This window comes from Schistocerca americana, chromosome X (genome assembly GCF_021461395.2).
Source record: "Schistocerca americana isolate TAMUIC-IGC-003095 chromosome X, iqSchAmer2.1, whole genome shotgun sequence".
Lineage (NCBI taxonomy): Eukaryota > Metazoa > Arthropoda > Insecta > Orthoptera > Acrididae > Schistocerca > Schistocerca americana.
In genome coordinates, this window is record NC_060130.1 from 292,078,641 (window position 1) to 292,096,456 (window position 17,816).

The 17,816-nt window shown below is 45.6% G+C and overlaps 1 protein-coding gene across 2 annotated transcripts in view; it reads right to left on the reverse strand.

Annotated features, from left to right (window-relative positions):
* Positions 1-17,816, reverse strand: part of LOC124554800 (LIM and SH3 domain protein Lasp-like) — a 168,845-nt gene that overhangs the window by 126,716 nt on the left and 24,313 nt on the right. For both annotated transcript variants that reach the window (XM_047128453.1, XM_047128452.1), the window contains exon 2: positions 1,610-1,704. In XM_047128453.1, the coding sequence (XP_046984409.1) occupies positions 1,610-1,704 (95 nt within the window). The remainder of the gene's footprint in view (positions 1-1,609; positions 1,705-17,816) is intronic.

The following is a 17,816-nucleotide window of genomic DNA, read 5'->3' on the forward strand; positions in this document are numbered from 1 at the left end:
TTCCACATAGCCCCCACTACCGGTGTAGCTGCTTCCTGTGTGTAGTGGAGTCTTGGCGGAAACCGAAAACCCATCACTGTTTAGCCCAAGTCAAGGAATCTGCAGCCTACATGGGTCGCAGAACCTTTCCGGCATCTGATTTAGTCCCTTCACTCGGCTCTTTATCAAAGGTTCACAATCGGTACTGTCGAGAACGCTACAGATGGTGAGCTCCGCCTTCGTCTCACAAGCAAGACTGGCGGTCCCGATCACTTCAGTTAGCCACCCGAAATCAGAGAGAATCTCTTCCTATCCAGAGCGACAAACATCATTAGTACCAAAATGAGACACCACTCACAGTTGGTTGCATTTTGTGCTCTTCGTGGCATCCGGAAACCCCTGTTCCACGTCTTGAATGACTTCTTCCGGTATGCTCAGAGTGCACACTGGATTACTTCCTCTACTTGGCAGCCGTATCTCCAAGGGCGCATTACGCGACTAACGTTGGAGCTCCCAAATACCGATAGTCCCATCGTCTGACCGTCTAGATCTTTCAGGAAGGGAGGCTTCCCCTGAAACAGGGCAGGCGACTGTGCCTGGCTCAGGATGTCTATCAGACACAGTCAGCACCTGAAACCTGTTCATCAGACGAACCTCGATCGCCCCCCCCCCCTCCCCCCCCCCGGAACGTTCTTCGCTGCCTGCCACCCCTTGGCATGACCTCCCACTCTTACCATGGGTGTGAGGTCAATCTCAGTGCGGGCAGTACCCGAGGCGACCACAATAAAGATGAGAACGCGCAGTGATGCCCATAGGCAAAAACCTCTACCTGCACAACAAAAGCCAGCAACCCCCTGGAGCTGTGAGTGAAGGCCCAGTAACTCAACTCGCGTTCAAACACAGCAGATCCAGTTCCTCTCCATACCAAAAACAGCCGGACTCTACGCTACACAGTAATAAAAAGCCATACTGGCTCAAATACAAAAACACATAAGAAATTTTAGACTCTGTAGTTTAAAGTACACAGGAAAAACTGAGTAAGTCTGTTCTCGTTACAGGCTCTAAGAGTTATATCCAAAAATACTATGTAATTAAAACGCGGAACTGTGCTCGCTAAATAAATAAACACACACACACACACACACACACACACACACACACACACACACACACAGGGAATTTGGGAATTTAAACTAAAGACCACAGAGGAAATTCACGTTTAAATCGTTTGTTATGAAAAACGAAACCTGTACTTCGATGCTCTGCTGCACTCACGAAAGCTACCAATCTCTGAAAGATATCAACAACCACATATTCACGTCTGAATGACGCGGACTGAACGTATAGTCTTAGATCTACACTACAGATAACAGTGTACTCATCGGCGATAGGAGATCTGTGGTGGCGAGACACAGCAGATAAGATAGTTACTGAAGAAAACTAGTCATAAAGTAATAGTTTCAGCTTATAAAAATTAAGAACTATTTTAATACGAAATAACTTGCAAAAACAAAATTTACGTCTTACAAAGACTGGTCCTTTATCTCGCTGTAAATGGAAAAAAATCATGACTGACCTGTATCTTATACAAGCCTTATATCAAAAAACAGTGAATCGTGTGAACACTTACGCTTCGCAGTAAGGCTGCTTGTTGAAGCCTTTGTACGTCTTCATGCTGAGCGTCATGTTGCAGACTTGGCATTTGAAGCAGAGCTTGTGCCACACCTAGAATTCAAATTGCACGTTAGCACACACAGCATTAGTCACATCTTAAAGTCTTAACAACATGTAACATACCAACTTTAAATACGTTATACAACAATGAATTTATATAACTGTGGTTCTACCTCCGCAAGTGAACTATCATCATCTTCGACATGCGGACCCACCAATACTACAGGTTCGAATCAGAAGCGTGAGAAGTGAGGAGCCGCTTTATACAAAATCAGTTACTTCTGTCCCGAAAGCCGAAATTAGCGGCCGAGAGATCTGTGTACCACACAGGCGTCCCAGGAAAAAAACTGCCATCCAAAGAAGATATAGTTAGGCAACACGCATTTCCTAGAGTCTAAACGTAAGGCTGCTTTTTCAGTGCACTGTTCTAATGTTTCATTCGTCAATTCAATACACGTGCTACACCATGTAAAATACAATTATATTTCACGCCAACGTTAAAAAATACTGGGTTAGCAACACGCCGGCTCTCATGGCACAATTTCATCTCTTGACATGCAAAAAAAACGGAAAGAGATGCTATTAAGTAATTCAGAGGATAACAAATGCTGATGTTATCCTTTATTTCTACATGAGAGAGATGATTAAGTGGTAAATACTATTCTCAGAATCAACCGGCTGTGCCTGGGTTCTATTTTTTTCCCCACGATGTAACGTTATGCCGTCTCATCACTCAGTAATGGGCTATTTTCATACGCCTTTCTCCATCTGTAACATCGGTACAGACTGCCTATTTGTAATCTCATACAATTGCGAAAATGAAAGGGAGAATGAAACACCCAACATGATTGGTTCTATAGAGGGGGGGAGGGAGGGGATAAAGCTGTGGGCTAAGGGGCGGTGGGGAAGGGCGCTGATGAGCTACATTTAATTTAATTGACAGATTATCATCTCATGAAAACTCCGGAAATGAGATTTAATACGTGGCACACTGTCTGGTCAGCAACTTGACGCCAATACTTCCGCTCGTCATGCTGAGTAAATACTCGGAAAGGGAACTACAATTACCAGCATTAAGTCCTGCTACGCCTACATCGAACATACGTTGGTGATTGTAGTTAAAAACAGAGACAAACTCCTTAAAAACCGACGTAACTAACAAAATCAAAATGTAAATAATATAATGAAAGGTTACAGATAAATAATTGGGGGATTAAAAAAAAAAAAAAACAGACAACATAGCTTGCATAATCAAGCAATGTGTATCAACAACTCCGTCGTAACTTTAGGACGCCATCATTTAAAGGACTATTGTTACAATAGAGACCTGAAATAACCTAGACTGTTTTTCTAGTCGTCAGTTGAGGCATCTGGCGGCTATTCAAATTAATCAGGACTCCTTTTAGTCAGCGTATGAAGAAGGTGTTACATGATTTTTTTACATTAAGACACGAAGTACCACTTTCTGACCTCATAAAGCAGGGAAGTCACGTGCCACCCAACTATCTCCTATACTCAAACCGAGCGGGGTGGCTCACTGGTTAGCACACTGGACTCCATTCGGGAGGACAGCAGTTCAAATTCAGACCTGGCCACCCAGATTTAGGTTTTCCTTATTTCCCTAAATCGCTGCAGGCAAATTCCGGAACGGTTCCTTTGAAAGGGCACGACCGATTTCCTTCCCCATCCTCAACAAAAACAAACCGAGCTTCTGCTCCGTTTTTAATGAGCCCGTTGTCATGGGACGTTAATCCATGATCTTCCTTCCTTCCTTCCTTCCTTCCTTCCGTGTAATGGCTGAAGACAACAGCAACCCACCTACGTGGGTCGCGGCCATTGGTCTGTTCCAATCTAAACTTGTCCCATTCGACCGTTTAGAAATCTATTGTGCTTACGAAACTGGTGTAATAGGCTACTGGATTGTTTCTGAGAAGCCTTCTTGGCTATAGCAACCGCCAGATCATGTCCTGAACCCCAATGTTATTTCCCAAAGGAACAGGGCCTTCTTTGACCGAGAACGACAGTGAAACATTCTCAGGTAAAGCTGTCCCCAGCTGGAAGGTCGGTTCCAACAGCAGGATGCTTTAATTAATGTTGTCTACTAGAGGTGATATGCCCGTCTTTCTCCAACATCTGAAGTTGCTTGCCCAGGTAGTTCTAGGGATACCGACAGTTGAAGGTCATCTCGGGGGAAAACTGTCTAATGGGGATACCTTTCCAGATCGTACAAATTATCAGGGCGCAAATTAGCATTTTTCATTCAACTTTGCAAGAAAAAAAATTTGGAGCGACCAAGGAATCAACCTCGAATATTTTCATTTGTATTTAAATGCACAGAGATAGCCTCCGAGTCAATTTTTCCAAAATTATGAAGTGGATATTTCTACCGGCTGCTGTCGTACACAGGGTTGATCTAAGCAGACGTGGGCTGCTACCACAAGCACGTATCACATTTGACGGTACCAGAATGGTCAAATGTATTTTTTGGTGATACAAAGAATACGAATTCGTATGCAGCAGTCTGACTGTGAGATAATAGACCCTCTTCTTGAAAGGAAAGAAGAACTAAAATTCAACATCGTTATCATTAAGGATGGAATACGAGTTCAACCTGAAGAAGGATGAGAGATGAAATCAGGCATGCCCTTTCCAATTTTTTTTTTTTTTTTTTTTTTTTTTTTTGTGGTTTTAGGGCGCAAAACTTCTATGGTCATTAGCGCCCAGCCCGTGACGTAGAAAACAGGAAAAAAAACGAAATTTAAAATCAGCAGCAATGGGAACAAAGTCATAAAATTTGAGAAACTAAAGGCAGAAGGAATGCTTAAAAATCCACTATAGAAAGGGGTTGGTTGTCCCCCAAAAAAAGCTTCAAATGACTGACGTCATTTCACCGTCACTAATAAACTGTAGAACGCGGTCAGCTGAGCGCGTGTCATCTGCTAAAATCGACGATAGATCAGGCGATAGCTGTAGACGGGAGCGTAACGGATTAAAATAGGGGCATTCAATTAAAAGGTGTCTGACCGTCCACAGCTGAGAGCAGTGGGGACAGAGTGGGGGAGGATCACCGCTTAAAAGATGTCGATGACTAAAAAGACAGTGCCCTATCCGGAGTCTAGCTAAAATTACCTCCTCCCGACGACGCGTTCGGGAGGAAGAGGTCCAAGCGCAAGGAAGGGCTTTCACTTCCCGCAATTTATTATGGGGAAGTGTTGACCAATGCGCATGCCATAATTGAGCAACTTGGCGACATAAACCGCTCCGTAGATCGGTAAACTGAAGAGACTGAATAGCTGGCCGAGGAAGAGAGACTGCAGCCTTGGCCGCTATATCGGCCGCCTCATTTCCACAGATACCAGCGTGTCCCGGGAGCCAGAGGAACGCCACCGAGACGCCCCCCAGGTGGAGCAAGCGCAGACAGTCCTGAATCCGGTGGACCAGAGGGTGCACAAGGTAAAGAGCTTGGAGAGAGCCGAGAGAATCTGAGCAGATTACGTACTGTATCCGCTGATGGCGGCGGATGTAGTGGACAGCCTGGAGAACAGCGTAAAGCTCCGCAGTATAAACCGAACACTGGTCGGGAAGCCGAAAGTGATTTGGGGTGTCGCCAACAATATAGGCACTCCCTACACCTAACGATGTTTTCGAGCCATCAGTGTAAATAAATGTGGCTTCCTTCATTTGTGCACATAGAGCAGCAAATGCCCGACGGTAAACAAGTGTAGGGGTACCATCCTTGGGAAATTGACATAGGTCTCTGAGCAAGTCGATCCGGGGACGGAGCCAAGGCGGTGCTGTACCCCAAGTTGTCAAGAAGGTTTTAGGAAAGCGGAAGGAAAGAGAATGGAGCAGTTGACGGAAGCGGACTCCCGGGGGTAGTAGAGAGGAGGAGCGGCCTGCATACCCGACATCAAAGGAGGCGTCGAAAAAAAAGGTCATGGGCTGGATTAGCAGGCATGGAAGACAGATGGCTAGCATAACGACTCAGAAGGACTGCCCGCCGATTGGACAGCGGAGGTTCAGCAGTCTCAGCATAAAGGCTTTCCACAGGGCTGGTGTAAAAAGCTCCAGACACTAAACGTAATCCACGGTGGTGGATAGAGTCGAGACGCCGAAGAATAGACGGCCAAGCAGAGGAGTAGACTATGCTTCCATAATCCAATTTCGAGCGCACTAAGGCGCGATAGAGGCGGAGAAGGACCACTCGGTCCGCTCCCCAAGAGGTACCATTCAGGACACGGAGGGTGTTAAGGGAAAGCAGACAGCGAGCCGAAAGATAGGAAACGTGGGAGGACCAGCACAGTTTTCTGTCAAACATAAGACCCAAGAATTTAGCGACGTCGGAAAACGGAAGGTTGACAGGACCTAGATGTAAGGAGGGCGGAAGAAACTCCTTACGTCGCCAAAAATTAACACAAACGGTCTTACTGGGTGAGTTTCGATGCTCCACGAGTGGAGGCGATCGAGACATCCTTGAAGACGTCTTTCAAGAAGGCTGGTCCGTTGACAGCTGTAGTAGATCGCAAAATCGTCCACAAAGAGGGAGCCCGAGACATCAGGAAGGAGACAATCCATAATTGGATTAATGGCGATGGCAAACAGTACAACACTCAGCACGGAGCCCTGGGGTACCCCGTTTTCTTGGGAGAAAGTACGGGAGAGAGTAGTGTTCACCCGCACCCTAAATGTGCGCTCTGCCATAAATTCGCGAAGAAAAAGGGGCAGCCGGCCTCCAAAGCCCCAAGAGAACAGTGTGCGGAGGATGCCTGTCCTCCACCAGGTACCGTATGCTCTCTCCAGATCAAAAAAATATTGCTACCGTTTGGCGTTTCCGGAGAAAATTGTTCATGATATAAGTGGAGAGAGCAACAAGATGGTCAACGGCAGAACGATGCTTTCGGAATCCGCATTGGGCTGGTGTTAAAAGACTGCGGGATTCCAGCCACCAAGCTAAACGGTAATTCACCATACGCTCCAAAACCTTACAGACACTACTCGTGAGAGAAATGGGGCGATAGCTAGAGGGGAGATGTTTGTCCTTTCCAGGTTTCGGAACGGGAACGACAATAGCTTCCCGCCATCGCCTGGGAAAGGTACTGTCGGTCCAAATTCGATTATAAAGGCGAAGGAGGTAACGCAGGCTATGGGTTGATAAATGCAGCAACATTTGGACATGGATACCATCCGGTCCTGGGGCGGAGGAGCGAGAAGGAGAGAGTGCATGTTGGAGTTCGCGCATGGAGAAAACAGTATTATAGCTTTCGCGATTTTGAGAGGAGAAAGCAAGATGTCGCACTTCCGCTGCACGTTTCTTCGGGAGAAACGCTGGCGTGTAATTTGAAGAGCTCGAAATCTCAGCAAAGTGCTGACCCAATGAGATAGAAATTGCGACGGGGTCCACTAAGGTATCATGCGCGACAGTGAGCCCAGAGACCGGGGAGAAACTAGGCGCGCCTGAGAACCGTCGAAGCCGACTCCAAACTTCCGAGGAGGGAGTGAAGGTGTTAAATGAGCTAATAAAGAATTTCCAGCTTGCCTTCTTGCTATCGCGGATGACGCGACGGCATCACGCACGGAGCTGCTTATATCGGATACAGTTGGCCAAAGTTGGATGGTGACGGAAAATGCGAAGAGCACGTCGCCGCTCACGTATTGCGTCACGGCATGCCTCGTTCCACCAAGGAACTGGGGGGCGCCGGGGCAATTCGGAGGTGCGTGGTATTGAACGTTCCGCAGCTGTGAGAATAACGTCGGTAAAATGTGTGACATCGTCGACGCTGGGAAAGCGACGGTCAACGAATGTCGCTAGAGACGAAAAAAGTGTCCAATCGGCTTGGCCAAACTTCCAGCGTCGCGAGCGCATATATGGCAGTTGAGGCTGCAGTCGAAGAACACATGGAAAGTGGTCACTCGAGTGTGTATCATCAAGGGCGAACAATTCGAAGCGCCGAGCTAGCGGAACAGTACCGACCGCAAGGTCCAAATGAGATAAATTTGCCGTGGAGGCAGACAAAAATGTGGGGACCCCAGTGTTGAGGCAGACTAGATCCGCTTGGTGGAAGACGTCTAGCAATAGTGAGCCACGTGGACAAGGATGTGGAGATCCCCAAAGCGGGTGGTGGGTATTGAAGTCCCCAACCAGCAAATAGGGGGGTGGAAGCTGATCAAGAAGATGAAGGAGATCAGCTCGTGCCATTGGTGTAGACGATGGAATGTATACCGTACAAAGAGAGAACGTGTATCCAGAAAGGGAAAGACGGACAGCGACAGCTTGGAAGGAAGTGTTTAAGGGGATTGGGTGATAATGGAGAGTATCATGGAGCAGAATCATGAGTCCTCCATGGGCTGGAGTGCCTTCAACGGAGGGGAGGTCATATCGGACGGACTGAAAATGAGGGAGAACAAAGCGGTCATGGGGACGCAGCTTTGTTTCCTGAAGACAGAAGATGACCGGCGAGTAGGATGGTAAGAGGATCGACAATTCATCCCGATTGGCGCGAATGCCGCGGATATTCCAGTGGATAATGGACATAGGGTGAACAGAAAATGGAGGAACGTGACCAAGGGTGCTGTCAACTCAACGACTGCTCAGAGCTTGCGACCGACAGCATGGAATGGCATTCAGTCGAAGGCAGAAGATCCTGATCCATAGGTTGGTCAGGAGCAGCTCCTGCCACCAACGATCGGCCAGTTGACCGGCCACCAGCAGTGCGCCTCGGCGACACAGAAGATGGCCGAGGGCGATTTCCGCCAGGTGGTGCTGTAGATGGGACACGCCTTGGCGGAGAAGGAGAGGAACTGTGTTTCTTCGTAGTCTTCTTGGAGGTATGATGTTTAGATGAAGGAGGAACCGATGGTTGTGAAGTTGCAGTACGTAAAAACTCTTCACGAGAATGCTCTTTTTTCGAAGACTTGGCGTCTGACTTTTGGGCTCGAGATTTAGCAGAACCCGACGAAGGGTGAGCCATCGAGTGGGCAGGCGAAAGTGGTGAGGTTGAACGGGCGATCTTTGCGCTGGCCGATCTGACGACCGTGGTACTAAATGTGAGGTCGCAAGTCTGCGTGGCCGCCTCCTTTGTTGGCCGAGGAGAAGCAAGGACAGTGCTGTATTTTCCTTTCTGGCACGGTGGGCTGTCGACTGGCGAGTAACTTTCGAGCAGCAAAGGTCGACACCTTTTCCTTCACTCTTATTTCCTGGATGAGCTTTTCGTCCTTAAAAACGGGGCAATCTCGAGAGGAAGCAGCGTGGTCACCCATACAGTTGATGCAGCGAGGGGATGGAGGTGGACAACCACCCTCATGGGCATCCTTGCCACACGTAACACATTTGGCCGGATTGGAACAGGACTGGCTGGTGTGATTGAACCGCTGACATCGATAGCAACGCGTAGGGTTTGGGACATAAGGGCGAACGGAAATTATCTCATAGCCTGCTTTGATTTTTGATGGGAGTTGAACTTTGTCAAATGTCAAGAAGACAGTGCAGGTCAGAATGATGTTCGTGTCAACCCTTTTCATAACTATGAACAGCCGTTACGCCCTGGTCAGACAGGTAGTGCTGAATTTCGTCGTCAGACAATCCATCGAGGGAGCGTGTATAAACGACTCCACGCGAGGAATTTAAGGTACGGTGCGGTTCCACCCGGACAGGGAAGGTGTGGAGCAGAGAAGTACGCAGCAATTTTTGAGCCTGGAGGGCACTGTGTGTTTCTAACAACAGGGTGCCATTCCGTAATCTGGAACAAGACTTTACAGGACCCGCAATTGCGTTGGCACCTTTCTGAATAATGAAAGGGTTGACCGTGGAAAAGTCGTGACCTTCGTCGGACCGAGAAACAACAAGGAACTGTGGCAACGATGGAAGAACTGTCTGTGGCTGAGACTCAGTGAACTTACGTTTGTGAGCAGACATAGTGGAAGGTGAGGAAACCATTGCGGAAGAATCCCCCATGATTACCGGCGTCTCCGATGGCGCGCTCCTCCCTTGTGGGGGCCCTCACCGAGGGCACACCCGCCTTAGGTGATTGTTCACACCTCAGGTCACACCTCCCGACAAACGGACGGAGGGACCAATCGGCACTTTCAGAAGGTATCAGCTCGGGTAATCACCCCTCCCTGGGCCTGGCCGTTACCAGGGGGTACGTACGTGTCCTACCTGTCTACCCGGGGCGGGGAATTACGCGTTACCCCGTCACCGGCTACGCATGGAAGTGCGTGGGTCAGCCTTCAGACACGCACAGGGAGGAAAAAAGAGAAAGGGAAAGGAAAGAAAAGGGGGTCTCAAACGCCGCAGCGGAGAAAAGGGCAAGGAGAAGAGGGAAGGAAAAGAGAAGGACAGAGGAAGGACAAGGACTTGCAATTGTAAAAGCAAGGAATTTCGAACAGTTTTGAGCGTCCGTCTCCGGACGTAGGCACAAACCATACTCCCAGAGGGGGAGAAAGGGAAGGAAAGAGCCAGAGGTGAGAGGGGGGGGGAAGATGGGAGACGGGGAGGGATGCGGAAAGGGAAGGGAAGGGAAGGTATGCAGCCCGGAAAGGAAGGAGGGCCACATTAGCTCGGGGTCCCGTGCTCGCTACGCACGTGTCCACAAAAGAGTTGTGGACCCCCTGGGGGGGCCCTTTCCAATGGCACACACACTGCATTCGCACTGGGTGATGCAGAGAAACTACGGAAATCACTAATCTGGACCACTCCACGAGAATTACAGCTCTACCTCTCCCGAATACCTATCCACTGCCGTCACCATTGCACCAAGCTGCTCCGTCGTCTTCATACGAATTACATGGCCATGAAGAAATCGTGCAAATAATTCATTCGGATAATATTTATTTAAGAGAGGGCAATATTCTAAAACTACAATTTTTTTATACTATTGATTTTATGAGTCTGAAAACAAGCCTTGCCCTGTGAATTTGACACTATGTACTGCAGACTTACTGCATCTCAAAAGGCACGCATATAATCAAAGCAAATAATTTGATATTAATATGAATACATCCTTTCTCATTTAATGATCTGTATTTTCAGCCTCACGATTAAATGCTGCGTATATAATGTGGAAATTATGTTTTGCATTTAACGAACAATTCTTGTTTTAATGTCCAAACGCTTTTTTCCATCTTCAGTAGGTTCATTTATTCTGTCAAATAACACACGGAATTTTTGCACCATATACATAGTAGTTTGAGATATTGTATTTACATCAATAAAATTATTAAAGAATACTGACAGGAAAAATATATATCTTAGTGTTCAATGCCTATGTTCATATAACCGTCTGACATTTGCAGTACAACTATTACCTAACTCCTGTTTATCATTTGTATCTCCAAAACATGTTTGGGTATTACAGCAAAAAGAACTGTTTCCCCAATGTAGAAGCACATTTCCTTATCTACAGGGCGTCCAAGGAGGAATGTTCAGTATTCAGGCTGTTTGCCTGGGTTGTCTGCTAGCGTAGTGAAAGGTGTGTGATACTGCAAGGGAGGTCTGATTTGTTTTCGGTTCTAATCTCGATGGAGACCGATTGACTACAGGAATTGTAAGAAATTATTGCGCCCCCAATACGTTTTATTGCTACCTTTATTCTGTACCGGCGCCCTGTGGATATCAATATGAATTGACTTAAGTGTGGCACTGAATGATTTTTTAACTGAATTTCGTTATGAATCTTCACGCATTGCTAAATTTGCACACCTTCCTGGTAGGTCAGCAACGGTAATCCAGTATGACTGGTCTGAACGTTTACACAGACCGTTTCGCGGCCGAATGCGCATATTATTTTCCTAATTCGTAACGATATGGGGTACTTTGTATTACTAAAACAGTTATGTTATCTCGAGAAGCTGAAATTCATTTTTATTAGTACAGTTAATACTAATTAGCTTTCTTCTTTCATTTATATCTTATATTTACGTGTTGTGTTTAACACACTAATCAGTATTAATATAGTCTTACACATGATTGAGAAAAGTCTGACATAGTTCGGATATTTTTTTCAATTTCACGCCTGCGCATAGTATGTTGGTAGCATTTCGTCTCCTTGCCTGTTATGCTGTGTAGCATACTTTAAAGCTGTGCGGATCAGCATAACGAAAAGGCGAGGGGTCTCGCTGGTTTTGTCTACGACTGTACATTTTGGCAACATATTCTTTAAAAACAAGGAACATATCGTCTCAGTTATGGACTGTACGTGATTGTGCAACAGAAGTTTGTATATGAGGCGGCAAACGTGGACAAAATGAAAGTTCAACCACAACGTGATTACATGTGTATTGTGTCTTCTTTCGGACATACACATATAATTAAGGCAAAAACAAGCCAAGAATAATTTCTGTGCGGATGCACACACACGCTCGAACACAAGCGGGAATAGGCCTTGCCAGCAGCATTGAGATTAATGGGCAGGGAACACTACTTTCGTAGTGTGTTGAATATATGGAGAATGTGGGTCTGCTTTGGGGGGGGGGGGGGGGGGGGTGCTTGGGATAAATCCGCGCAGCCGAGCTAACTCTTGTCTCCTCGATGGCTTAGGGGTTAGAGCGCCTGGCTAGTGAGTAGGAGATCCCATGTTCGAATCCCACTTGGGCACACATTTTCAACTCTCCCCGTTAATTTCTATCAACTTCCCGTACACAGCTGATGTTTGTAATTCATTGAAATTTCACATGATTACATGCAGCGTATTCAGCCTGTTAATATACGAATTGCTCTGGCTTGATACTGAATACTGAAAATCTGACATTGAAGAAATCGTGTTATGTATCAAAGAAAGTAACCAGGCAATACTGTCACTGATTAATGCGCCTGAAACTGGAGAAATAGAAAATGAACAGAAAAAAATAGCCACTCAACTTTGATGTCATCTGTAATATTTTTCTTTGCTCATGAACTCGTCATGGTGGTGGTAAGTTCCTATGGGAGCAAACTGCTAAGGTCATCGGTCCCTAGGCTTACACACTACTTAATCTAACTTTAACTAACACTAAGGACAAAACACACACACACACACACACACACACACACACACACAAGGGAGGCCTCTAACCTCCGACGGGGGTGGGGGGAGCCGCACGAACCGTGGCAGGGCGGAGTAGCTGCGCAACAGGAAATAGCCATGTCTACTGACTTATTTTAAAGCACTCGCGCCAACTATTTTTTTTAATACTGGGAGCCATGATGGATCTTTGTATACAGGCAATTGTATACTAGTTTTGTGATTAAGCTTAAGAACTTTAGCAGGCAACACAGCCGTACTTGTATCTTTATTTTGATAACCAATTTCGGTCACAATTTGAGTATCATCGAACCATTGGTTCCAAAGGAGAACGACCACGTAACAAGCAGATATACATAGTTGTTCACCTTTGGTACATATGACCTGATTTTGAACGAAATTGATAGCAGAAAGTAGAGCGGTACATGGTATGATTTAGTTCCTAATTTTTATTACCACTTAACTACCAAAGAAAAATCGACAAAATCTTAAATTATTTTATTTACACGATCAGCTTCGGCATTTCAATGTCATCTTCAGATACTTATACTCATCACGTACAGAGAATCAAATACATTGATACATGCAAAACAGGAGCCATCAATACCTTAATTGTGATTTTTTTTCATTGAGGGGGAGGGTCTTGTCGTGAAGTCTTTGAAGTACACACCAGACAAAAAGTTCACGGAATCCCGGTATTGGCGGCTCCACGATGTATTTCATTCTCTATACATGGGGTGCATAGGGGCCTGAAGATGGCATTAACGATATGCCGAAACCGGTCGTGTAAATAAAGTAACTTCTGACAACATACGGTTATTTAGTGATTTTTCTTCGGTAAATATCTGACTGCCGCTCTCCCGCAGCCACGATGGAGCAACAGAGACCTTTTTTTACAACTGTTCAAGACCGTCTAAACAAACTATTTCTGTTTTGATTAAGTTGTTCAGCAGGACAAAGAGACGAATTCTTTAATGAATGGGGAACGGATTTCAGGCAGATAATTGCCGAAACTTTTACTATGTGGTCGGTCTTTAAACGGTCCCTTTCCGCAACTCGATAACGGTTGTGCTAGGAAGCGACAAAAGATGGATTGAGGACTCCATATTCGCTACGTTCTGTGAAGGCCCGCATCCGCCAGGAGTGCAGAACAGCGACAAAACCGCCCAGTGCCATGGAAGTGGTATACACAAATCCTAGTTAATGGTGCTTTCTAAAGCTACAGTTTTCACCGTTCCACTCAGCTATTTTATATTTTGTAGTAGTATTATCGAAAACAAACAGCTTTAGAAATGCGTCAGAATTCTGTAAAGAAGAAGTCTGTATCCATCATTCCAGGAGGGAGTAAATGGCGCCCTCCCTCCCCCCAACCTCTCGAGGACGCATGAGCCCCAACAGCTTTCGCCATGCACATTGTTGATAGCCCTTTTGTTCGGCGTTGAACTGGTCAACAATTTCACATTGGTTCGCCCGTACGCATCTTTGCAGCCGTCTCTCAACCCTGTCATCTATTGCCAGTGGTGCATCACAGGTGCCCCTGCGTCAATTTTGGATAGCGCCATTTTGCTGAGCACGGTGTACTTTAACCATGGCGGCCCGCGAACAGTTTACAAGCTTCGCCGTTTCGGAAATGTTTCCACCCTTGGCCCTGAAGCCGATGGTCACGTCGTTCTGGACGTCAGATAAATCGCTCCGATTCAGCATTAAGACATTGACTCCACTGTCTTCCGCACCCCCTCCTCCCCCCCCTCCCCCTCCCCCGAAACACTTTATACACCCTCCACTGCTAGTGCTGCCACCTACAGTCTGAATGATTCTTCCACGTTGACGTATAATATAGGCGCGGTATTCACAATGTCACTGGACCGTGAATGACAGGGCGGCAGGCAGGTCACATTCTCCTCACTATTGTTGCCTACATGCAAAGATATTTACTGGGTCGTACTACATCGAAGAGGGTGTTGTTTGGTGGGGTAGGGAAGGAGAAATCCGTGCGTGTATGACGACGCCGACGACGACAGAGGTGTTCAAGGGACTGAACAGCATGGTTATTAGTCCTTTTACTCTCACAATCGACGAGCCACAAGTTAGGAGAGTAATATGGATGATGTCTGATGAAGAGCTCTAACGCTACCACATAAATGGCGGATGGTGGTTTTACTTCCGTATATTTGAAGATATGGTGTCAGTTTGTGCTGGCAGCAGGTCCAAAGTAGAACTTTCCTTAACTTATTAGGACGGGCATTGCCCGTGATGCATACGTGCCTCGGCGTCAAGAGGACCACAGAGATTCGTGTATTTCTGAGGCTGTATAGAAGTTCATGAATGACAAAGATCAAAGGTTACGCCTACGTGGAATTTTAAAACGGCCTTTGAAACTACAGCATACGCGGGACACAGGTTCGATTCCCTGCACATAATACCAGGGACTTCTCCTTTGAGGGAAGACTGGTACGGGGCACACTCAGTGTCGCCACAACTGAGGAGCTACTCGACACATCAGTAGCGGTTCGAAAGTCAAGAAACCCCACAACGACAGGGAAAGCGGTGTGCTGACCAAATATCCTCCATATCCGACGATGCCATTGGCAGATGACATGGAGGGCCTGATCAATGTTTTACTTTAACCCAACCAACTGGCGTTTCTAAAAACCCATTCCAAGGAAATGCCAAACCCCAACTATACTTAATTACGAAGATTTAATTAGCATGTTGAATGCTACATAGTTAGCCTTCCACAATTTTAAAAAAGTCACATCTATTTAGAAAAAATTATTTTATTAATACCGTGTTTTAACTTTTCTTGCAACATAAGAGACACAACTAAGTAACATTTACACTTACTGGTGAAAAAACAAAAACCTATAACTTGATTTAGACTCAACGTGACTAAAGTACAACGGGGCGAGGCGGCGCAGTGGTTAGCACACTGGATTCGCATTTCGGAGGACGACGGTTTAAACCCGTGTCCGACTATCCTGATTTAGGTTTTCCGTGATTTTCCTAAATCGCTTCAGGCAAATGGTTCCTTCGAAAGGGCACGGTCGACATCCTTCCTCATCATTCACTAATCCGATGGGACGGATGACCTCTCTGTTTGGCCCCCTCCCCCAAATCAACCAACCATCTAACTGAAGTACATTTTACTACTTTTTAATAGCATCCAATAATCTGTAGATATCCACTAATTTCTCGGCTCTTTTCGCTCCTAAATTACTTCTCAATTTTGAAGAAATAAGCCCATACGTGGAGAAGATTTTCTCAATGGATGCAGTGCTGGCAAGGAAAGAGGCACTAATACGGAAGTTATATGAATGCGTTAGTGTTTTGAGTAGATTAATCATAGGAATTTAACATTATCTCATTATCAAGAGAAATCAGGTATTCAGCCACCTACAGGCATTGTTCAGACAGAACAGACGCCAAATATCTGTATCAAATAGAACTATTTAATCGCCAATACAAAAAAAAATCAATAAAACACAAAAACGCAATTTTATCCACTGCGTTTCTTAAAAAAAAAATACCCAGGTTTTTCTCAACTCTTGGCCCTACTGGTCCGTCTATGGTGAAAACGAGGAACTATACGCTTTAACTTCAAACTACGGAAGGAGTCTGAACAGGAAAATATTTGTCAGTTTGATGCAAGTGTATGAGGTCTGTGCATTGGCACTGATTTAGCGGTGTAGACACCGCATAAAGAGGGACAGGAGTGTTGTTTATGAACGTTTTTGTCGGTGAACGCATAGCAGACTCATTGTCCTTTGCGCCACCAGTGTGTATCAGAGTAAAGGCTACGTGGTAGTCGAGTACCAAATATAACCTATTGCAAAGAATTAAGAGTCCGTGTGATCCTTTATGCCACACCGGAGGACACTTCTCAACCTACGTCGAGACGAACACCAAGGTGTCTTCTCATCTGTGGGGCAGGGGTGAAGGGGGGTAAGTTATCGCCAGAGAAAAAACTGGCCATTACTTCTATTCTAGCCTAACCTTTGCTGGTCTCATTTTTTCCAAACAATTCACGAAGAGCGCAGTGTAATAATGATTTTATAGCCTCAAATCTTACACGAGTAGTAGATTTTGGCGATGTATCTCTGAAGATCAAATAACGATAGGTCTAGTGCGGAAAGGATAAGTCGCAAGTTAGACTTCAGTGATGTGCTCAGGGTCTGGAAGGCCAAAACAAAGGCAGCTTCTGACCACAAAGCAACACACCTGTGGTTTAGTAGGGTTAAAAACAATGACCGGAAAATTTTACTATAACATCAATACCCAAGTGTTTACAAAGATGTATTAAGAGTAATGTACACATGCAGGTTCCCCTGAGCTGCTTTATGTGTGGTAACCACGTTGGTTTTGTAACAGCAGTTCCCAAAAGCTTCCAGCTATTGGATAGCCAGGCATGCAGGCTGTGAGTGGGTAGATCAAATTCTCTAGAAGTGCAGCACCCACTATTTTGTAGGCGAAAAAATTATAGCCATTTTAAGCTCAGGGACGTCTTCTGAATGGTCCTAACAAGATGGCATTTTCGTGACCATAATAACGTCCAACTATAGCACAAATAGCTGCCGTCGACATGTAAGACCGACAATACATTTATCAATTTCGTTTATCTAAACTGTGAAAAGCGTAGCACTCAAAAATTAACCTTATGGATCAATGTATTTATGTTGATTGCCAAGTTTAGTACGAACTAACTTAAATGTCTATGAGAAAGATGTTTAATAAAAGTCGGAGGTTACTTTGGAAGTGTCAAAAAAGTAACGTGTTTAACATGTTGTGTCACCACCACCACCACCACCACCACCACCAGGTACAATAATACTTTCCGTCCACTAAGTAGGAAAAACTAGGTAAATCTTGTTAAAAATCCAGTGTACTTTGTTATAGTACCTTATTGGTGAAATACATGGTTTTGTGTGGTATCTGAGCCTAGGGAGGTATCTTGCTAGTGCACTGTAATATCCAGTCTGTACACAGGGCGTCATAGGTGTATCTGTCGAGTGTTAAACGATAAATTGTCATTTTTTCTTAAAAATGATGTCGAGTAAAAACAGGATTGAACTTGTCTGACGCTGACAGTTCCGTATAGTACATCAATAATTCAGCGATGTCCTCGGTCTAAAACTAAGGATTTCCGTTGATGTGTCGCAGTTTTTTCCA